At 38.0% G+C, this 24,080-nt stretch overlaps 1 protein-coding gene across 5 annotated transcripts in view; it reads left to right on the top strand.

Annotated features, from left to right (window-relative positions):
• The window catches only part of CEP350 (centrosomal protein 350), a 156,343-nt gene that overhangs the window by 127,367 nt on the left and 4,896 nt on the right, over window positions 1-24,080 (top strand). For 4 of the 5 annotated variants that reach the window (XM_045452555.1, XM_045452558.1, XM_045452557.1 and 1 more), the window contains 6 exons: window positions 2,347-2,483; window positions 5,362-5,444; window positions 6,444-8,437; window positions 9,296-9,703; window positions 9,806-9,952; window positions 12,954-13,076. In XM_045452555.1, the coding sequence (XP_045308511.1) occupies window positions 2,347-2,483; window positions 5,362-5,444; window positions 6,444-8,437; window positions 9,296-9,703; window positions 9,806-9,952; window positions 12,954-13,076 (2,892 nt within the window). Of the gene's footprint in view, window positions 1-2,346; window positions 2,484-5,361; window positions 5,445-6,443; window positions 8,438-9,295; window positions 9,704-9,805; window positions 9,953-12,953; window positions 13,077-20,551; window positions 20,641-24,080 lie in introns of all 5 variants that reach the window. The other variant, XM_045452556.1, reaches the window with a different exon arrangement.

The raw sequence follows: 24,080 nt of genomic DNA on the forward strand, positions 1-24,080 counted from the left end.
GACTTCTCCCATGCTCTAGCAACCTTCCCTGATTCTACCCCAGCTGGAAACCTGGTTTTGATATTTCCTCATTCTGTTTTCTCTTATCCTTTTGGTTACCAGATCTCTTATCCTTTTGGTTACTTTTTTTTTTTTAATGAGTCTGCTTGCTTTTTCCATTCCAGCTGCCATCGAGCCGACTGGGGCCTCATGACCCCTTATCTCTGCTCTCTGCGTGGCCTCTTAAATGCCCCTGTCTCTGTTGCTTCCCTAATACTTGCATACCTTCTGCCAGCCTAGTGTTCCTAAAATGCCACATTCATCATAGAATCAGTCTGAACGTCCTGCTCCTCGCAAGAATCCCTTCTCACGGCATCACCAGAGAAGACCATTCAGCTTCCACCTGAACACTTCCAATAATAGGAAATCTCAAAATTTCAAGGCAGTTGGTTTCATTGTAGGACTCTAGGTTCTGTAAATGTTAAAAATCTTTTGGTTCTGTTAGTATTTCTGTCCTTTCAATGGTCCTTGTTGTGGTAACACCAAATATGTATTCCTCCTACATCTATTAATTTAGTCATCACATATTTAGGTGCCTATTTGTATGCCAGAATTCCAGCTAATGACTTTACATGTATTCATTTTATCCTCAAGCAACAGTGGCTTTACTGTCTACAGTTTTACGGATGAGGAAGTTGAGTTTCAGGGAGAGTAATGCTATTCAGGGACACACCACTCAGAAGTGGTAAAGCTAGATTTTAATAGATCTCTAATTCTAAATTTTGTGTCCTATCTTCCACATAGAAAACAGGGCTGCTGACAGATGTGGAGAAAATAGACATCCACACAGGTACACAATACAGAGATGGGAACAGGGACTGTAACTTGCACAGATGTTTAGAAGTAAGGGAAGTGCTTAAGGTAGAATAGCCATACTGGCAAGTTCATGGTGGAAAATAGTGGGAAACAAAATTCAAAAATAAAGATCATGTTCAGGGTCTTAGAATCAGACGGATGAGTTTGGACTTCAAGTCAGTAGTCTTCAACGTGACCACACGTTAGAATTAACTGGGGAGCTCTTTGAAAAATACAAATATTCAGTCTCCCTCCCAGAGGGATTAATAATCTAGGGTGGGACCCAGAATTTAAAAGCACTAGTGTAAGGTAATGGAGAGCCATTGAAAATTAAATGAAATACTATTAGATTGAATAGCATTGTTCAAAATTCTTCATTAATGGATATGCCAGCCAGAAGGGTCTCTAGAGAAATGCCATAGGATCCATCTCATTCAACATTTTACTAGATGGTTTACAGACAAAAGAAAGTTGTGTGTTTAGGTTTTAGAATTATAGTATATGATGGAGAAAAACATAATATATATAGCATTTCATATACAAAATCTTTGGGAGTTTATTTAATCACAGATGTAATAAATCAACTACATCCATGTAAGTATAGCTTTCAGATCTGAGAAGTTATAGTCCTCATATACCTAGCTAGCTAGACCATCTAGCTTTGGTGTGTAATACCAGAAGTTACTTTACCAAAACATTGAAAATTTGGAGGATATGGATAGTGAAAGTTGTAAAAGTAGGGATTTCAGCCCAAGTTTTAGGGATCTGTAGCAACTGAGTAGCATCCACATGGTCATTCATTTATTCTATGATGTTGACTGACAGCCTGTTTGGGGCCAAACACTGAGTAGGTACTGGATATACAGTGTTAAACAAAACAGCTATAGTCTCAAATAGAGATATAAAAGTAGGGATTTTAGCCCAGAAAACTAAGAAATATAATAGATAAAGGACTTCCCTTAGATTTCATCCAAATCAGAATTACACATTAGTGTTTATAGAATGGCTGATAACATTTTTTGTAATTCTGAACTATCATGTTCTCTAATCACAGCCTTCCTTCTTCAGGATTTGTATTCCCAAGGATTTGTATTCCCAAGAAGCTGCCATTGAACTCTGCGTAATGCCTAAACTTCTTAAAAATAACATGGAAGTATTAGGACACCCTTAAAAGAATATTTACATAGTCAGCTAAAGAAGTTTTTTAATGGGGCAGGACCCAAATGATTGCTTCATAGGTATTAAATTTTTGTAAAATGAGACTTTGTCATTTTCTAACTCATATTAGGATTATGGTTCCACATGTATGCTTATACATAGTCTGTTTCAAGAAGGATCTACAAGTAAATGTTGATGGCACTCTGGGGAATGACATGGATACTGGGAGAAAGATTTTTACATTACATCTTCTTTCCTGTTTGAATATTTTACCATAAAATATACTATTTTCTAATTTAAAATAGTTTTTTTTAAAAATTCTGTATAGTGACTCCTCTGATTTTTCTAAACTAGTCATATGATGAATTCATTAAGAAAACTGAAGCAGAGCTTAGCCGAGATTTGGAAACATCACCAACAGCCAAGCCTCAAATTAAAACGCTCTCCTCAGCTTCTGAAAAACCCAAGATCAAGCCCCTTCCACTACACAGGTAGAAATTTTTGATAACTTCTCTATGTTCTGCCTTGTTTGAGAAAAGAATTAAGGGAAGACTTTTAGTAGAAGCTATCTTTTAAGTAACTGTGAAGTTAATTTTAACCAGTATTTTTACTTTCACTAGAGTAGAGTTATGTATGATGTAATCACAAATCGAATTTATCATAAGGTACAGGTTTAAAAATATATTCTGAATCCTGAAATCTGGTGGGCACAATGAAAATAGTATCCTCCAGTATTGCTAGTAGCAATAGACTTTTGCAAAGCAGTTTGCCAGTGTTTCAGAAGTAAAAAACAACCTGTAACTTTTGACTCCGTAATTTCACTCCTGGAAACCTAGTTTGAGAAAATATGCAATATCTTTATGTCCAGAAATTAGTTTGAGAAAATATGCAATATCTTTATGTCCAGAAATAGGTGAATAGCCCAGTAACGTAAGGGTCTTCCCAGGGATGGAATATTATGCAGCCAGTCAGTGCAAATACAGAATACTGAGAGGCAGCATTGGAGATTGTATATAAAAAAGTGAGGTTGCAATATTTAAACTGAATTTTGAGCAATGAGTAGGGGGTAAGCAGTCAGTGGGACTGAGAAATAGGGGTCATTTCAGAGAAGGACATCGATGAATGACCAAAAGCAGCAGGGAGCTTGGCATGTTACAGAAACTGAACATTATAGAATGTTGCTAATGTTAAAAGAGACTGGAAAAATAAAAACTGAATTGTGAAAACCTTGTACTCACTCATTCATAATATAGTTTCTACTTTACTTTTCAGAAGATGGGAAGCCTTTGGAGGCTTTCCCAAAAAATACTTAGGGATTTTTAAGTCTGTTACAAAAATAATAGAGACTCATGATAATTAATTTCTCATTACCTCAGTTTGAATCATGGCTTCAGTACCAGCTAGCTATTTAACTTTGTTGGGCAAGTTATTTAATCTCTCTGTGCTTATTTTTTTTAATAGGGATTTATATCCCTATAATAACACCTAACTAATTAACTTATTATGAGAATTAAAAGACTTAACTTAGATCAGAGCTTAGCATACAATTAGCACTGCGTATTAGTTACTGTTATTATTTTAATTAGAATATTGAGGGAAGCAGTAAAAAGAAGAAAAGTTTAAATCATATACTGAACTATCCCAGAATTGCAAATGTCAACAATTAGATGTATTTCCTTTTAGGATTTCTTATGCTTAGATTTTATATGTTTTTTTTTTTTTTTGTAATATATACATTTTTCCATTATATTACAAAACTGTAAATTTTATTTTTAGATTTCTACATAATACACTAATGAATTGCTTTACGGTTTTATTAACCAGACTCTTGGAGGATTTTAACCAGAGAATGATGTGATCACATTTGTGTTCAGAGAGCTTTTTCTGACTAGTATATGAAGGAGAAATAGAAAAGAGCAAACTCGGAAGCAGGGAGAACAGGAGTCTAGACCAGGCTTCAAATAATCAGTGGAAATAAGAACAGAGATAGGAAATAGACTTGGAAATATTTAAGAAGCAGGGGTGCCTGGCTGGCTCAGTTGGTAGAACATGTGACTCTTGATCTTGGGATTGAGTTCAGGCCCCACATTGGGGATAGAGTTTAGTTTAAAAAAAAAAAAGAAAGAATTCTTAAAAACACTTAAAAGAGGGGCGCCTGGGTGGCGCAGTCGGTTAAGTGTCCGACTTCAGCCAGGTCACGATCTCGCGGTCCGGGAGTTCGAGCCCCGCGTCAGGCTCTGGGCTGATGGCTCAGAGCCTGGAGCCTGTTTCCGATTCTGTGTCTCCCTCTCTCTCTGCCCCTCCCCCGTTCATGCTCTGTCTCTCTCTGTCCCAAAAATAAATAAACGTTGAAAAAAAAAAAACATTTAAAAAAAAAAAACACTTAAAAGAAAATATTTGAGAAGTAGACTTCACTGAAGTGCTAGATAGGGGAACAAGAGAAATCTAGAATGACTCCCAGGTTTCTCTTAAATGGTTGGGTCAACATTCCATTAGCCTGAATGGAAAGTCAGATGTTCTTTTGTGGGTAGCTTATGACTTTGGTTTTAGAATACAAATTTTGAGGTGCACATGGTTCACCTAAGGAGAATTATCCAGGAAAGATGTCAGTGTAAGATATATATGGGATGAGGAGCATAAAGATGGTGGCTGAAAGCGTATACATAGCAACATCACCCAAGGAAGATACGCATTCAGAGAGAATAAAAGGAAGCCAAGTATTAATTATGATAAAATAGCATTTAAAGGCATTATAAAGAGAAGCGGAAGCCAAATACTATGACTTAGCAAATAAAGAGAAGGCAAGAAAATGAAGAATGTAGCTGTTTCTGTTAACTTAAAGAATAAGAGAGGACAGCAGCCAGGAGGTGGAAGAATGAAGAATTGAGAGGTAAAATTTTGAGGCTCATGATGTACTTATAAGCGAAGGGGAAAAATCTCCAGGTTGAAGAACTGAAGGTTCTAGGAAAGTGAACGTATGACTGAAGAGTACCATTAATGAGGCTGAGGCAATGTGTGAGATTTTCGGCAGGAGGTTCAAACAATCAGCTTTGAATACGTGTGAAAGACACACCTCTTTCTGTCCTGCAGACAGAAGGAAAGGCAGTTGGGATGGCTATGAATATAGATACATTTGTAGGTAGAAAGGCTCAGGGTAAGAAAGGTCATGCTGATGGCCTCTGTTTTTCTCATTAAAAGAGGCAAGATTGACTACTGAGAGTGATGAAGGCCAGAAACAGGCTTGGTGAAAGTGACAGGTTGGAATACCTCCTGTGAAGAAGTAGTTTTCTGAGAGTTGACTGCTTATTGTTACCAGTTATTACAGTATCAGCAGTACATTTATTTCTACTCTTTATTTTTTTGTTTCAGATCTGAAACAGCAAAGAACTGGAAATCACTAACAGAATCAGAGCGTGCCAGAGGGTCGTTGGAGTCCATTGCTGAACATGTTGGTATGTAACTAGGGAAAATAATGACGCTGTATCCACTAGACTTAAGAATTTATGCAAGGGCGTATATAATTCTGCCTCTACAGCGTTTCGATTAAAAAGTGAATTTCTTAAAGAGAATAATTATTGAAATTTTAAGTTACTTTTATATAAAAGTGATTTATCGGTTATATATAAATTTAAAAACTGAAGCATAAAGACATTAATCTAAAATGGTTGAGTGTATCATCGGCATCCCTAAATTCTCCCTTAATCAAATTTTATAACTGATTATAAATTTTTTTCAGCCTATACTATTTCTCAGGGTTAAGTGGTTATATACGTGTATATTTTTCAACTTAATCCAAAGAAAGATAAGAATTATTGAAAATAAAGTGTGATTCAATGAGGAAATAAAACTGAGGCATAAAAAAGCCTATGTAGAAACAATGACAAAATAGAGATTTGAATTCAGAACTTTTACTTCTTGGTTTGTTAGCTCATCAAATATTTTTTTTTCTTATTCTGCAGTTTTAGCTCTTAAAAAATACTGTATTTGCAGAAATTGTTATTTTTTTCTCTTGCATTTGCATTTGAGAGCTTAGTTGAAGTCCCCAGGAAAATTCATTCTTTTCAAAGTATCTTTGTCCCTCCTTCATTGTTTTCCTATATGAAATAATGTGTATGTAATATCTATCTGGTTTCACATGATTTGAGGAATTGATCACGCAAATCAGTGTCTCCATAAACTTAGAGCCATTTTTCTTCACTTTCTAAGTTAAGACAGCCCTTAAGAAATATTTCAAACTTTAAATTTCCAGTCATTCTAAATGTTCTGGTTATTGCTGGGGCAATATATTCTCTTAAAGGAAAAACTTACCTTATATGGTAACCAAAACAGGTTATATTTATTGACCAGAGTTTTTCCTCATGAAGATTTGGCTTTTATTTAACCTTTGGTTCCAGCAGTTAAAAGGTTGTGATTAAATAATTTTGATAAGATTTTTTTTCTTTTCCTTAAAGATGCTGCATTGGCAGGTTCTGAGAGATCAGTATCGGAAAGGTCTTTATCTGCATATGCGAAGAGAGTCATTGAATTGGATAGACAAACAGAAGAGCATTTTCAGACTTCATCCCCAATTCTTAGATCATCAAGGAAAGCCAGAGCAGAATCTGGTGATTCTTTAGAAAATGTACCATCATTATCTCTTCTCAAAGAATTGAATGCCCCTAATAGAATTCTGGATGTGTTAGATGCCAAGGTTGAAGAAGCTAGTCAAAAATCAGAAATACAAGAAGTGGACTATGCAAAATTGGAAGAGAGTGTGATTGAAGAGGCCTATTCAAAACAATGTAGGAAGTCTGATGTCTTACTGAAACTAGACCTGGAACAGGGAGATTCATCTGAAATTCTTTCAAGGAAGGATCTTCCTTTAGATTCTGTAAATGTTCAGAAAGACTTAGTTAGATTAGCCATTGAAAATCTTCATAAAAAACAGTTGAAAGAGAGAGAGTCAGATCAAGGTACTGATCACAGTACAAGCACCCAATCAGAAAAAGAAGTTCATGAACAAAGGAACATAAAGGAAAGGGACTCATCTTTGTCAGAGCATCTTTTTGCTCCTAAGGAGACATCATACTCTGAAGATTTTGAAGTGTCTTCTCTCAAGAAAGACATTTCAGCTGAACTGTACAAAGATGACTTTGAGGTGTCATCTTTGTTGTCACTCAGGAAAGACTCTCAATCTTGCAGAGATGAGTCACGGCCAACAAAGAACTCTACAAGTAGAGCCACTAGCTTGGGCAGTGATGATGAAATCAGTGAGTGCCTCAGTGAGAAAAGCCTTTCTGTTCATAGCAGTGTCCACTCTGAGAGGCTATTAGAACTCAAGTCCCCTACTGAGCTTATGAAAAGTAAGGAGCGCAGTGATGTAGAGCATGAACAGGGAGTTACGGAACCCCCTTCCTTGGTTTCAGTTTCTGTTGCAGATGAGTTACATGATTTCCACATTGGCGATAGGGTGTTGATTGGCAATGTTCAGCCAGGAACTCTTCGATTCAAAGGCGTGACCAGTTTTGCCAAAGGCTTTTGGGCTGGAGTGGAGTTGGATAAAGCTGAAGGAAATAACAATGGGACATATGATGGCATTGTATACTTTGTGTGCAGAGAGAAGCATGGTATTTTTGCTCCCCCTCAAAAAATATCTCACATTCCAGAAAACTTTGATGACTATGTAGACATAAATGAAGATGAAGAGTCTTACTCAGATGGACGATATCAATACTATAATCAAGAACAAAAAGATACAGCAGATTCCAAATTTGATAGAGAAAAGGATGCAGTTGAATATTTTTATGAGAACTCTCTACCTAGTATGCATGATATAGAAGCCTCACTTGATAGAAGCCTTAAAATAGAAACAGACAAGGTACAGGATGTTTCTGGGGTACTTGAAGCCCATGTTCACCAGCAATCTTCAGTGGATTCACTGATCTCTTCAAAGGAAAACAAAGACGTTCCTGGTGCCATAGAAAAGGTTTCCATTGCTGTAGAAGGCGATACTTTAGACAATGCCTTTTCTGAAGAATTAAAGCAGCAGCAGCAGTTGACAGAAAAGGAAGAGGACTTATGTCCTGAGGTGTCAGAAAAGCTCTCTACTCCACTTCTAGATCTTTTAACAAGAGAAAAGAACCAACTGGAAGCCCAGCTGAGGTCCTCACTAAATGAGGAAAAGTCAAAGCAGCAGCTAGAAAAAGTCAGCTTACTGACAGACAGTTTACTAACAGTCTTTGTGAAGGACACAGTCAATCAACTACAAGAAATCAAAAAAGCTAGGAATGAGAAAATCCAGCTTAGCAATCAAGGGCTTCTTGATGATGATCGACAGAGTATGCCACCCCAAGGCCTATCCCAAAATCTTGAGGAACAGTCAGCAAGTGTTCCAGATTGCTTCTTAAGGCCTGACTTAGAAGATGAAAAAGAAGAGATTTCTTCACCAGATATATGCCCCAGGCCTGTAAGTATTTTGTCTAGAAAGAATGTCAATTTACCTTCTGTAGTGCGTTTTAATTCTGTAGTTCATCATAGATTTTTTGTGACATGTTATTTATTAGATAAAGATCACTGTACTAGTTTTTAAAGACCCTGTGGCTGTTTTTCTGTCTGAAGTATGATTGTCCTCTATTATGTCATGAGTGGTCACTGTAGGATTGTCACAAACGCTGGCAGTTTTGTGCTGGATTGATGACCCCTGTGTGCTGTCTGGAGGTTAGATTCCCTTCCAGATCCACTGAACAGATTTACTCAATGGAGCTTTCCAGTGGTTCTCAATCCAGTTCTTTTTTGCCTATGAAATTATGTGTCTACTTATCTACTCAGTCATAATTGCTCTGCAGATATTACCAGTTGTGATGCTGATTCTGGGAAAACTGAAATACATCCACTATGACATATACTCAGACAGACCATCAACTTAACTCGGGTTGTCCGTAGACAGTTGAACAAAAGTAATGATTTTGAGTAATTTGAGCCAGATAATCCCCAGAGGTGAGAAATTTCATATATTGTTTCCATATCCCCGAGACAAGAGAGTCCTTCAGGAACAAAATAATGATGATTCAAAAAGAAAAAACAACTAATCAATAAACACTTTATAAAAATTCAGTTATAAGGCTTATGTAAGCAGAATTATGGGAAGCAGGATACTTTCTTCTTAAATTATTAATTAGTAGCCACCATGTTGTTTTTGTTTTGCTTATAGAGAAAGAGTAAACATACAAATAATATATTTGCTTTGTCTTTAAAAACAAAAAGCCCAAATGAATGATCTGAGGTTACTAAACGGTGCTCTGTTTGATTGGTTCCATTTCCATAGGAGAGTCCAGTATTTGGTGCCAGTGGACAGGAGGAGCTCGCTAAAAGACTTGCTGAACTTGAGATCAGCCGGGAGTTCCTGAGCGTGTTAGGAGATGATCAAGACTGGTTTGATGAAGACTTTGGTTTGAGCTCTTCTCACAAGATCCCCAAAAACAAGGCAGAAGAAACAATTGTACCTCTAATGGCAGAGCCTAAAAGAGCTCCCCAAAAGCCATGTGAGACACTGTTGGCAGTCCCCCATACCACAGAGGAAGTAGAAACTCTTGTACATAATGCAGTGGAAGAACTCTGGAAATGGAAAGAATTAGGTCACGATCTCCACAGCATCAGTGTTCCTACAAAATTGCTTGGCTGTGCCAGTAAGGGTCTAGATATAGAAAGCACTAGTAAAAGAGTCTACAAACAGGTATGTAACCTGGAAGGATAATTTTAATTTTTAGACTAATCTCTGTTGTTTGAAATTTGGATTTGTAGCCATTTTATTTTTGTTTCATTTTTCTCTGTCAAGGCGGTTTTTGATTTAACAAAAGAGATTTTTGAGGAAATATTCGCAGAGGATCCCAACTTGAATCAACCCGTCTGGATGAAGCCATGTAGAATCAACTCCAGTTATTTCCGACGAGTGAAAAACCCAAATAACCTTGATGAAATCAAGGTAAACTGCAAACTAGAGAGTATCTCCTTTTTTGACTTGCTGTTCATTTATGTAGATCTATAAATGCCGTAAAAGCAGGTACTCTTCTGTATGTTTCTCCTTCTATCCTCAAGGCCTTTTGCATAGTGGGTTTTCAGTACATGTTTGTTGATTCATGAAGTCCATGAGCAGTGGAGGGATGAGGTGAGAGGGAGTCCTGAATCCTCAAGTTTTTGCAAGTATAACTTTTTAACATTTCCTATGTGTACATAATTTATAATATTTAAGAAAAAATTAGGAAATACTCTGGGAGATAAATGATTGGACTTCCAGGTAAATTTTTGGCAATTTAGAGATCATGATACAGTATTCTAGAAGTATACCTGAAAACATGTCTTCTATCAAATATGCCAGCCCTAGACAGGTGTTACTTTTCATCTTTGATTTTGGAGGTCTCAAATTAGTTATGTGGTTTTGAAATATGTGGGATAGTAATATGATATATAAAAAATATTGTTTGTTATCTAAGAAGCCTCTGAGAAGATTAAGTGCCTTGAAGCTACAGTGACTCCCAGCAAAACTTCAAAGTCACATTGGTGGAAATTTCTGCCCGTTCACATGTTTCCTTAATATAGCAAAGGTTGTATTCCCAGTGTAGTGCCTCTTGAACTGTAATGTGCATATGAATCACTGGGGATTTGGTTAAAATGGAGATTCTTACTCAGCAGGTCAGGAGTACCATTTCTAACAGACTCCCAAGTGATGTGGACGCTGTTGACCCTAGAACCCACCCTGAGGAACAAGGCTCTGGAATTGTGTTTTCCAGACTTATTTGATCACAGAAAGCCTGCCCCCTGCATCCTGTCCCTATAGCATACCTCCAACTACAGTTGATCCTTGAACATCTTTAGGGGTTAGAGCTGCCAACCCCCTACTCAGTTGAAAATCTTTAACTACTAACAGTCTACCAGAAACCTTACTGATAATATAGTCAATTAACACATATTTTGTATGTTACATGTTTTGTATACTGTATTCTTATAATAAAGTAAGCTAGAGAAAAGAAATGTCACTAAGAAAATCTTAAGGAAAAGAAAATACGTTTATGGTACTATTATGTATTTCTTGAAAAAACTCTGTGTATAAGTGGGTCAACACAGTTCAAACCCATGTTGTTCAAGGGTCACCTGTGCTCATCTTACTGGTGTATTTTCTTACATCATCCAGAAGTGTATGTGGACTATTAAAATATAGTAAAGAACATATACATTATTCTGGTATGTCATGTGGAGGCATTGCCTAAACAATTTAGTCAGTTTCTTTAATTGAGATATAATTAACATAATTATATTTGTTTTAGGTATACAACATAATGATTCTGTATTTGTCTATATTATTAAAAAAAAAAAGGTCACCACAAGTCTAGTTAGCATCCATCATTACATATGGTTACAAATTGTTTTGTGTGATGAAAAAATTTTAAGATCTCTCTTAGTGACTTTCAAATGTACAATACAGTATTATTTAACTACAGAAAGCTTTTGAAAATATTTTGTACTCATAGAACACCAACAGATATTTATGGGATGTCATGTATGCCTACATTGAAGTTAGGCAAACTGTGGCTCATAGTCCAAATCCAGCCTACCACCTGTTTTTATAAATGAAGGTGTATTGGACCACAGCCACACCCATTTGTTTAAATATTGTGTATGACTGCCATTCTGCTACAACAGCAGACTTCAGTAGTTGCGACAGAGACCAAATGGCCCACAAAGCCTTAAATATTTACAGGCTGGCCCCCGCTTAAATTAAAGTAAGGAAGAAATAAAAAGCTTCCAAAGATTACTTTTGATTCATTAAAAAAAGAAAACTTCTAAAATGATTTTCAGCTTTGAGGAATAAAGTACCAGAACTGCCTGGGGAGCTTTTTCAAAACACAGGTGTACTCCATTGCTTTCAGCCCTCCAGTGTTGATACATCCTTGAAAGAGAGAGAGCTAGAAAATGTGTGTGGATTGGTGGAGTTTGGGGGCACATTGGTAGTTTGAGAATCTTTTCAAATGATTCTGATTCATAAATGTGTCTTTTCCCCCCATTGACATTTTTTTAATGGAACAACCATAAAAAGTTGTAAACGCCAATTGTTTTATTAATAACAAAGGACAAATAAGTTGAAATAAGACAAGATACATAATGGGATGCCTGGGTGGCTCAGTTGGTTGAATGTCCAACTCTTGATTTCCACTCAGGTCATGATCCCAGGGTCGTGGGATCGAGCTCTACGTGGAGCCTGCTTAAGATTCTCTCTTTCCCTCTGCCCCTCTTCCCCACTCATGCTCGCTCTCTCTCTCTCTCTCTCTCTCTCTCAAATAAAAAAATTTTTAAAAAGACAAGGTGCATAATATATATCAACAATCATCAAAATGCATATATCAGTATAACACACAGTGATGCTGCCCAGTGATTTTAATATTGAAATAACATTTTGTAAGGTGTTTTTAAGGATGATAGTTTAAATACTGTTAGTAAAATTATCATGCTTTTTATATTGAAGCACTGATTAATATTGTTACAATTCAACGTATTCAGTCATGGTGCTTCAAAATAAACTATCCCAGCCAAAGCCTGTACTTTGCTCCCATGGCACTGCTTCGAACCTTTATGTGGGATTCTTTAAGTGCAGAGATTTATTTAATGCTTTCTCTAATAGTTTTGCCCGCTTGAAGTTAGCTAATGGCGGTTCTTAGATAGAGGGGACTCTAAAGTGATTTTTCTTTGCAGATTCATCAGTGGGTTTTACTTTTGTATGTTGTGTAAAAAGAAAAATTCTTTAAGTGAGTAAGTAAAGTCAGAGCATTTGGAATGCTTTTGTCTTCAAATTGCTAAGTGGAACTGTTAAGTGGAAGAAATTTGTATGATCTTTTATTATAAATGCTATGTTCTTAGCACGCACCTGCATTATAAGCACTGACTCTCAGAAATTTGGCTGTTTGGTTCATTACTTCCTCTTATTTTCACAGAACTTCATAGCCACCGAAGTGCTCAAGTTGTTTAGTCTTAAAAAGGAGCCAAACCACAAAACAGATTGGCAGAAAATGATGAAATTTGGAAGAAAGAAAAGAGACCGAGTGGATCATATCCTGGTCAGTGTATATAACTGCAATATGTTTATTTTGACTGTCTCTTCTAAAATCAGAATGTAGTCACATTCTAAAAAGAAAAGGAATGTAACTGACCCTAAGTCTATGATAGTGAAGCCGTAAAGCCTTCACTTGCTGCATTTCTGCCCCTCAGTTTTGGAACTTGCTTTCTTTTGAACTTGACAGATGAATATTTAACTAAACAGTATTTTGTGGGTGTGGAAAACTCGAGAAATAAAAAGCCGAGTGGATGAGGTACGGCATTAAGAAGAGATCAGTGTAGACTCTGGGGCCAGACTGCCTGCCTTTAAATTCCTTTTCTGCCACATACCTGGTGTGTAATCTTGGACAAATTGTCTAATCCCCTTGTGTCTCGTCTCCCTATCTGTAATCTACCAAGACAGTTATTAAGAGAATTAAAAGTATGTTTACATATGTATGTATGCAAGAGTTCCCTGGCTACATATAACTCAGTAAATACTAGCTGTTATGATTTCCTCCTCGTTATTATTATCCAGAGCTTTTAGCTGGGTAGGATTTATTCCATTTGGCAATAGATTTCCCTAGCACTAGAAAAACATTTCTCAAACAAAAAAAAAGAAAGAAAAAGGAAAGAAAAAAAAAAAGTCATTCTTTTCTTTGTTCCCTAAAAGAATGTTAAGCAGTAGCAAACTTCGGGAAACTCATTACTTGATTCACGTTTATCTCTAAACATTTTGATTCTGAACTATTTTATCTTGTCTGTATTTATATTCATATAACGAAAAACAAATGTAAGGCTTAAATTAATGAGTTTTCCCCAAGTATGCACCTTTCCATTGCTTCATTTACTCAGTAATGACTACACTAGATAAACATTTATTTAGAGTTTTATACTTTGCCATTCTTTTTCATGCCTTATTTGATCCTCACAGTAATTACATGAGGCAGGAAGGACTCACGTTATTCTGTGTTACAAATGAGAAAGTTTGGGGGCACCTGGCTGGCTTAGCAGAGTGTGTGACTCTTGATCTCAGAGTTCGAGTTCAAGCCCCACGTTGATTGTACAGATTACTTAAAAATAAAAAATCTTGGGGCACCTGGATGACTCAGTCAGTTGAGCTTCCGACTCCTGATTTCAGCTCAGGCCATGATCCCAGCGTCGTGAGATCAAGCCCCACATGAGGCTCTGCCCTGAGGGTGGAGGGTGCTTAAGATTCTCTCTGTCTCCCTCTGCCCCTCTGCCGCGTTCGTGCTCTCTCCCTGTCTCTCTAAAAATGAGTGAAATTAAAAAAAAAAAAAAAATCTTTACAGAAAGTTTAGACTCAGAGATATTAAGTGACTTGCCCAGCAAATAAGAGCCAAGATTTTAAGCAACTTTTTCATAGCTCTTTGCCTCTTAAGAACGTGAACTTGTTCTCATAGTTCTACAGCAGCTTAAAGTTTGAGTTCTTGTTATTTTCTAAGTCGTTACTTCCTCCACTTCTTTAGGAGTTAAAGAAGAGAGCATGTCAAGAAACATTCATGTACCCCTTCTATCAGTTAAATTGATCATATCCTCTATAAATCATCTCAGGGCACACACTGAGCCAAGAATTGTGCTAATTAACGACTAATGTTACAGTGGTAAGCAAGACAGACCTAGACCCTGCCTTCATGGATTTATCCTTGGCTGGAAAAACTAGCCATTAATATATAATTTACATAAGTAAATTAGAAATTTTATAAATTATAAATTAAGTGATAAAAATAGAGGAACAGAGAGCTTTATACAAGCATAACCCAGAGGAAACTGATCTGTTGAAGATGGTCAGGGAAGACTCCCCTGAGGAAGTGACATCTGAGCTGAGACCTTAAAGACGAGTAAGCATTAACTGGGTTCTAAGATAGAAGAACAATTCACAGAAAGCAAACCACGTTTGCAAAGACCTGAAATGAGCATGGGTCTGAGCTGAAATGTTAGCACGGCTGGAGGTGGCATAAACTGGAGAGGTAGAGTCTGTATCCTGCAGTGCCTTGTAAGCCACGTCAGGGATTTTGGATTTTATTGTAAAAGCAAGGAGTTTAAGCAAGAGAGATTACAAGACCAGATCTGCAGTTTTAAAAGTCCTGGATATGGGACACCTAGGTGGCTCAGTCAGTTAAACATCCGACTCTGATTTCAGCTCAGGTCACTGATGGCGCAGAGCTTGCTTGGGATTCTCTCTCTCCCTGTCTCTCTGCCCCTCCCCTGCTCACACTTTCTCTCTCTCACTCTCAAAAAAAAAAAAAAAAAAAAAAAAGAATTTAAAAAAATTAAATTAAAATGCTGGAAGAATCCTTCAAAAGAAATGTGTGGAGGAAAAAAGACCAGTGAGAAGGATGTAGCCTGTAGGTCAAAGGTGACTGTTTAGGTTTATTGAAGCAAAACTTCTTAGGTAAGTTTATCTTGAGCACATGTCAAGTAAATGAGGAAACCAGCATAGTGTGGCAGTTCAAAATGAACAGAGAGTGAAGGCTTAATGCATGCGGCTTCCAGCTAGTTACAGACAGCTCTCACTTCACATGGTTATAAAACTGTCATCTTCACAGTGAAAGGATTAAATACGTTGGCGGGGGAGCAACAATTTGGAGGCATCTTCAGACTGGAATTATTAGTCAGAAATGACAAGTAATACATCTCACAAGTGAACAATAAATGAATTGATTTGTAGCTCTTTATTAGACGTACCACAAAACAAGATCTTGTCCTTGGAAGGCATAGGCTTCCAGGTGCCAGATAGGATCACTTACACAGGAAAACATTGGTCTCTCCAGCAGTTTTCAGAAAATTCTTAAATAGCAAACAAAAATTCCTTTTGCTAGTATGAGATTATTATAGCTTGGGTGAGGGTAACGTCAGTGTACAACAATTCAGGAGAGTTGGGAGTTGGGAAAATAGTAACAACATATATTTTGTGACTATTCCCTTTGTTGGTCATAAACTGTTTTTCACCTTCCTACAGAGAGACCTGGGCCTATGTAACTTGTTTCATGAGTTCACTCTTAATGTATAGCAAAATGATACTGTTAGTTCCTTGAGTTAATGATTAAAAATGCTAAATAAACTCCTCTCCCACTGTTAGATTTAGCCAACCTAGCATCTGGAGATTCTAATGCTCTTGCATAGAGAGATTGAGATTCAAAACAATTTTTTTATATCACATGAACCAAAATTTTTCCCATAGTACAAAAGAAAAATCATGTTTATTATAAAACAACCATGCTCATTTTAGGAAATTTAGAAAATATTGGTAAATCAAAAGAAAATCATGATAATCTCATCACCTAGATAGCTCTTTATATTGTGATGTATAGGCTTAGAGTCTTTATACAGAGGATTTTTTTAAACAGTTGAGATCATGGTCTCTTTTTTGTGAACTGATTGTTTTTAGTCAATAAAATGTGAACTTTTTTCTTGTCACTAAATGTTCCTCTATTTTATATCACACTTAATAACTTTATCCCATTTTATTGTTGTGGAAATATAGTAATCTGTTGTATGGATGTACCATCATTTATTTAACCAGGCAGTAATTTTTTTGCTCTTTTGAACAGCAGTGTTGTAATAAACATCTTGTGATATGGTAGATCTTTGTACTTATTTCCATTGGTTTCCTTAGGATAAACTCCTAGAAATAGAATCGCTGATTAAAAGCATAATGCAGAATGTTAAGGCTTACGTATGTGTTGTCAAATTGTTCTCCAAAAAGGTCGTAGCAATTATACATCCTTACCAGCACGGTACAAGAGTGGAGGTTCCCACCTTTGCCAATACTAGCTACTACCAATGTGTAAGTCTTTACCAAAAGAACGAGCTCATTTTGCTCTATTTAATTTTATTATCAATGTGGTTAATATTTTTACCTGTTCATTGGTTATTCTAAATCTTTTGCATGTTTAATCCTTACATATTTCAGAATGACAAAAAAGAATGAAAATAATACAGAAACCATTGTTTCCACCTTTCTAACGTCCATACTTTAGTATTTCGTTAATCCCACAAACATCATATCAGCTCTCAGCCTTTGTCTGCAGGTCTGTCTGTCTGCTCTGATCTCAGCCCCTGCTCCTGAATTCCGGCTTACTTACATATTGAATTCTAGGACGATCGTTCTTTCACTTCAGCAGCTTGAAGATACTATTTTCCTGTAACCTGACCTCTCTTGTTGGTCTTAAGACATCTGCTGATAGTTCTTTTTGGGGAATCTGTCTTTTCTTTTTGGTTTTTGTGGAAGACCGTGTGTGTGTTTGTGAATTTGTGTGTTTGTTTCAGTTTCTCTGGATGTGTCTAGATGTGGATTTGGCTTGGTTTTTTTGTTTTTTTTTTTTTTTTCCTGCTTTGGACTCACTATGCTTATTAAATCTATGGATTCATATCTTTACTCAATTCTGGAAAATTCTCAGCTATTGTCTCTTAGAATATTGCCTCTCCCCAAGTCTCCAGTTCCCTGTGGCGCCTCTCTGGACATCCCTTTGTCCCTGTTCTCTCTTCCACGGTGCTTGATTCTTCCCCTAAATAGTTGCAGCTCTTGCCACTCTTTTAAATCCCTATTTGTTCTGGTAGTCAGGATTTTCCTCTTTTCTCAAGATTTCCCTATGCATTACAAATATTTTTTGTTGTACTTTATCCAATATATCTGTCTTTATATGAGAACTTTTTCGCACCACCTTACTCTTATCTTACCATTTTTACTCTGACGGGCTTGCCAGCTAGTTGTGGTGTTGGGGGTGGTGGTGTTTTAACGTACGCCAGGAGTTTTTCAAATTTTATTTCTAAGTCATATTTGGGTATTATCATTTAAAAGAGCAGAAGAAGTCAGTGATTAACATTTTGGTCAGCTCAATACTATAGATAAAATGAAGCCAGCTTTTCTTATAAAATCGATGAGTTTCATTGTTTTTCTAGAGTTTTGACTGTTGGTAATTTTGGTTAGGATCTTTAGATTTTAGAGGTCCTGAAATATCCTGAGCCTCATTTAATATTCTTGGATGTACGATCCCCAGAATGCTCCCATGGATGTTAGTGCCACTAAAATGAGAAAATAGGGCATAGCAGTTAAGAGCCAGATCTGTGGAATCAGACTCCTTGAAGGTTCCAAACTTGGCTCCTACCACTTATTAACAACGTGACTTTGGGCAGGTTACCTCTCTGTCTCTCAGTCTCCCCCTCTGTAGAGTGACAGCCTCATAGAGTTGTAGTGATGACCAAATGAGGTGCTGCATGTCTTAAGTGGCATATAGAAAGCTCTCAAAAGTAGTAGATATTATTAGTGTAAACATTTTTATTGATTTACAATCATTTTCTTATTTGATCCCTACCCTCCCTGTCTTTAAATAGCCAGAGTCGGGGCGCCTGGGTGGCGCAGTCGGTTGAGCGTCCGACTTCAGCCAGGTCACGATCTCGCGGTCCGTGAGTTCGAGCCCCGCGTCGGGCTCTGGGCTGATGGCTCAGAGCCTGGAGCCTGTTTCCGATTCTGTGTCTCCCTCTCTCTCTGCCCCTCCCCCGTTCATGCTCTGTCTCTCTCTGTCCCAAAAATAAATAAACATTGAAAAAAAAAAAATTTAAATAGCCAGAGTCTAAATTATGTCACTTAGAACTTGGGTCAGAAATTTGACTTGGTGCTATGAGATACATTATGAAAATTTTTGTTTTCTTGCATTGTGAAAGTAAAAATTTCATCTTTTTATTAAAAATACACATGCTGGGGCACTTGGGTGGCTCAGTCGGTTAAACATCCAACTTTTGGTTTCAGCTCAGGTCATGATCTCACGGTTCGTGAGTTCGAGCCCTGCGTCAGGACAGTGCAGAGCCTGCTCCGAATTCTCTCTCTCCCCCTCTCTCTGCCCCTCCCATGCACACGCGCTCTGTCTCAAATAAGTAAACTTGAAAAAAAATAAAAATAAAAATGTACATGCCTCTCAGCTATAGTAGTTTTAATCTGTTACCTATGCCTGATAGATGAAAGCACTTGGACTCAGAACAAGCAGATGCTGTCACCTCTGCCTAAAGATCCTAACACTACTAGCTAGATTTAATCCCAGAATGTTGTGACTCCATCTTCCTATAAGATCATATAATATGTCAGCCATATCGCCAAGTTTGTCAATATACTTTTTGACCAGTTCCAGTATTTTCTTTCATCACACTGCTTCGTCACCACACAGTCCAGTGTGATGAAAGAACAGATTAACACAGAATTAAATCATGTGAAAAGTTTAATTGGAGAAGGGACTCTGATGTATGTATACATAAATACCATGCTTTACAACGATAAGAAAGAACTAGAGAAAACTATTCACATATTTCCCTGTTACAGCATTAGATCCATGGAGCTCCCAGGAGCATCTGTGGCCAGTTCAAATTAACCCAATCAATCAATCATTTCTTATGGACCTGCTATGTGCTAAGTAGTATTCTAGGCCCTGGGAATACATTAGTGAACAAACCAGACAAAATGCAAGGAGCTTTCATTCTGGTAAGGGAGACAGATACATAAGAAAAATAAATCTATGGAGGCAATAAGGGAATATTGGGGGTTGCAGTTCTAGATAGAATGGCTGGGAAAGATTTTACTGAGAAGATGATATTTGTTTAAAGGACTGAGGGAAATGAAGTGAGCCAAACACTCATCCAGGGGAAGAACATTCTGGAAAAGATACATCGGGCCTTGATTATTAGGGAAAAATCACTGGGTATGGAGCAGAGTGAGAAGTCAGAAAAAGTAGTAGGAGATGATGTCCCAGAAGTACCGGTGTGTGTGTGTGTGTGTGTGTGTGTGTGTGTGTACACACAGAGGGCCGAATCATACAGGGTCTAATAGGCCCTTGTAAAAACTAGGTTTTACGCTGAATAAGATCAGCAGACATTTAAGGTTTGAGCAGAAGAGTGATGTGATCTGACTTAATTTATTTAACAGGATCACTGTGACTGCTGTGTTGAGAATAGACTGAGGGAATGGTAGTAAAGGCAGGAGCAAGGAGACCAGCAGGATATTGTCATAATCCAGACAAGCAATAATAGTGGCTAGCACCAGTGTGGTGGTGTTGAGGTGGTAAGAAGTGGTCAGATTCTAGACAGATTTTCAGAGCAGAATGGAATTGCTGATAAATTGTGCCATATGAGAGAGGGAAAAGTATTAAGAATAATCCATCGGGTTGGCCTGAACAACTTGAAGGATGGAACTTCCCTTTGCCGACTTGAGGAAGACTGAGAGGAGCAGGTTGGGAAGCAATATCAAGAGTTCTGTTCTGAACCTGTTAAATTGGAGGTGTCTGATAAACATCCAAATGGAGATACTGAAGAGGCAAGTGGACATACGAGTCTGGATCTCAGGCACGAGTCCTAGGCTGGAGGTAGGACTTTGGGAGTGGTGGACACATAGATGGCAGTCAGAGCCCTGAGACCAACAGAGTGTAGACGCAAAGGGAGGAGGTCCAAGGACTAATTCCTGACACACTCTAATGTTTCATGTATTCAGAAGATGAGGAGGAACCAACAAATGAAACTAAAAAGGAGCAGCCAGTGAAGTAGAAGCAAGCCAGGAGAGGGTGGGGCCCTGGAAGCCAGGTAAGAGTGTTTTAAGGAAGAGGCAAGAATCAACTGCATGGGATACAGCTAATTGGTCACGTAAAATGAGAACTAAGGATTTACCATGGGATTTAGCAACGTGGCGGTCTTTACTGATCTTAACATTAATACAAAGACTTTGGATGGCGTGCATGAGGTAAACGTTTGATTTGCAGTAGGTTTCAAGAGAGAACAAGAGATTAGTGAGAGCAAAAATGGACATGTCAAAGGAGTTTTTTTGTGAAGCGAAAGATGGAGGGGGACATGGTGACAAGAGAGCATTCTTGTAGCTTGAAAGAAATATGCTGACAGGAAAAAGGAGAAATTGTGATGGCGCAGAGGAGAGAGCACGGCAGGAACATGTCCCTGAGTCGGCGCGGTGGCATCCGCACCGTGGACGGGTGCCCTCCCGCTGAACGTGAGCACTTGTGACAGGATGATCTGTTACAGTAAATATTCCAGAATGAACAGTAGCTTCCTCCAAAAGTTGCTTTCCAAAAGGAAATGTGTAATTTAGCTGTCATCGCTCAGACTAGGAAGGTCCCTAATCAGTCTAACTCTCCCTGTGTCAGTAGGCATTATTTGAGGTGAGTAAAATACAAAGAAAGTTTTTTTTTTTTTAGACAGAAGGGCCTCCGTTAGCCAAAAATAAGAACAGAAATCTTTCTTTCAGCTCCAGGTCTCATTCACTCTGTCTCTTTACCACTCCAGAAGGACATTAAGTTTTCTCTTAGGTTAGCTAAGAATATGATGAGCTATTTTTAGCAATGCATTCTCAAAGTGTATGTGATGTGGATGGAGTGTATGAATGACAAGAAATTAGACCAACTCTTGCATATCCTTTACACATAGTAGCCTTGGAAATTGCCTCTACTGTAGGTACAATTGCACTAAGAACAAATCCTATAGTGAAACCACCTAGCTTACGATTGAATCTCCTTTACAAGTTAAGGTCTGTTAAGGTACGAGATAGCTCCTGAGGGTCTACCTATTGTTGATAAGTTCTTTCTCATAGTAAGCCTAAAAGGGTTTTCTTTCATATAATTAATTATAATTTACTTCTCCAGCTTTGGGGTTTTATCTAACAATTTGAATTCTTCCTGCATGCCTTTGAGGCAGCTGTCGTGTTGCGCCTGAGTCTTTCTCTCCCTTTTAAATGGTATTCTCTCCTCTTGTCTGATAGTGTTTTTAAGTCCCCTCAACATCTTTTCACTTTACCTCTTTTTTCAGTGTCCCTCTTTAAATACTGTGCACAGAACAGACCATATAATATTTCGTGTATTTAATTAGTACGGACATGCAACCCTTCGTTTTTTAGATATTACACTTGGACTAATGCAGTTTATAATTACATTTGTTTTATTTTTAGCTACATCATTCTCACAGGACTCACAAAAACTTAGGAAAACGCCAAGACCAAAGTTTCAACCTGTCCCTCTGTTGTTATTTTGGGGACCCAAATATAGGACCTTATTCTTTTATTGCATCATCTTGTTAAATTTGGCTCTTCATTCCAAGCTACCCATACATTTTTGAGTTCGTTTTTCCAACATAGTTCTGTTCTCAACTTCTTGTTACCTCTGAAATTCATCCTGGTCATTGCTGCAAATGATGAACTGGACAGAGCCAAAGACAGCCTTTTAGCACTCAGTAAAAAATCCATGTGCCAGATGCTTAGCACATTCTATTCGCACCATCCTTGTCACTGAGAAATTAAAATTATTAGACTGACTTTTTAATGTAATTTAATTTTTTTTAAATTTTTTTTAACGTTTATTTATTTTTGAGACAGAGAGACACAGAGCATGAATGGGGGAGGGGCAGAGAGAGAGGGAGACACAGAATCGGAAGCAGGCTCCAGGCTCTGAGCCATCAGCCCAGAGCCCGACGCGGGGCTCGAACTCACGGACCACGAGATCGTGACCTGAGCTGAAGTCGGACGCTTAACCGACTGAGCCACCCAGGCGCCCCTAATGTAATTTAATTTATATAATACATATTAATTTACCATACATGCATAACACATCTGTAGGAACAGAGGAAAATGTGTAAGAAAGTAGAATAGGCTCCAATAGCCAGAAGAAAAAAACACGGAGGCAGATCTGCAGGCTACGAGATCCCTCAGTTGCCATAGTTGAAGTTCTGAGTTGGGCTTTGTGCTTTTTGATGGCTAAAGCAAAATGGAAAACATGATATTAGTCCTCACCAGCCAAAAGGGAGATGGTTCCTGCTCTTAAGGAGGAGCAAAGCTTTTGCTAAATCTGATGAGGGCTCTGTGGGGGCTCATCGTCTGTGCACTGAGATAACAGATGAAGTCCCAAGCATATATTCTACTCTAAGGCCACAATTGGTTGCATTAGGACAGTGCTTCCTAAATTTTGTTACTGGGGAGGAGAAAAGATTTAACCTTAAAGGTTGAGAAAACTTATAAAAAGGAAAGCTGTGCAACTTTGTTTGGACAAAATTCATGGGCAATATGAAATCTTATGTGGGGACACACCTCTTAGCTTTCCCAGAACATGGTTCTCCCTCAACACCAGTTCGAGAAGTGTCGCATTAGGCTGTTGCGTACAGCATCTTTCATGAGAGGAACACCAGTTCCTTGGGAGGTTACTTGTGTTTCTTACACATCCATACAAAATGATTCTTTGATCAAATAAATATGGGAAACCCTGGATTAAATGTTTCTCGGGGTGCCTGGGTGGCTCAGTCGGTTAAGCATCCGACTTTGGCTCAGGTCATGATCTCGTGGTTTGTGAGTTCGAGCCCCGCATCGGGCTCTGTGCTGACAGCTCAGAGGCTGGAGCCTGCTTCAAATTCTGTGTCTCCCTCTCTTTCTGCCCTTCCCATGCTCATGCTCTGTCTCTCTCTCTCTCAATAGTAAATGTTAAAAAAATTTTTAATAAGTTTCTTTACTGGTGGACTTCTTTTCAATAGGCTAATTTACATTGTGAAACTCCAGAGGGAGCTTTCTAAAACTTATTTGACCTTGGAGCCCTTTCTGGTGGCATATGTGTTCACGGATCATAAATTAGGGAACAGAGGAAATGGATGTTTTGTAAACCCTTCAAAAAACTCTCCTCAAAGAGAAAGAATGTGGCAGCCACCATGTCATAGATCTGTCAGCCCTGGCCAAGGGCACCTGTCAGGCAAAGCTGTTCTTTCTTCTTGTGCTCTCAAACTCCAGGGCAGTGGAGTCTTCTCATTTCCTCCTAACAGGAACCAGAGTACAAGTGCCCGCCTTCACCTCCTCTGCCTCTTTCGAGATGAAACTCTGATCAGGGCAAGTCAGGGATTTGCGGTTGTATGGCTTTTTCACCAAGTTAGATTTCTGGTTAGACACTCCGGTCACTGAATTTCTCACTAGATTGGGGTTTACAATCCCACTTTCTCCGCCTGACCTCCAACCCACATACAGTATCATTACATACTGTTAAGTC

Source organism: Leopardus geoffroyi, chromosome C3 (genome assembly GCF_018350155.1).
Source record: "Leopardus geoffroyi isolate Oge1 chromosome C3, O.geoffroyi_Oge1_pat1.0, whole genome shotgun sequence".
NCBI classification, from domain to species: Eukaryota; Metazoa; Chordata; class Mammalia; order Carnivora; family Felidae; genus Leopardus; species Leopardus geoffroyi.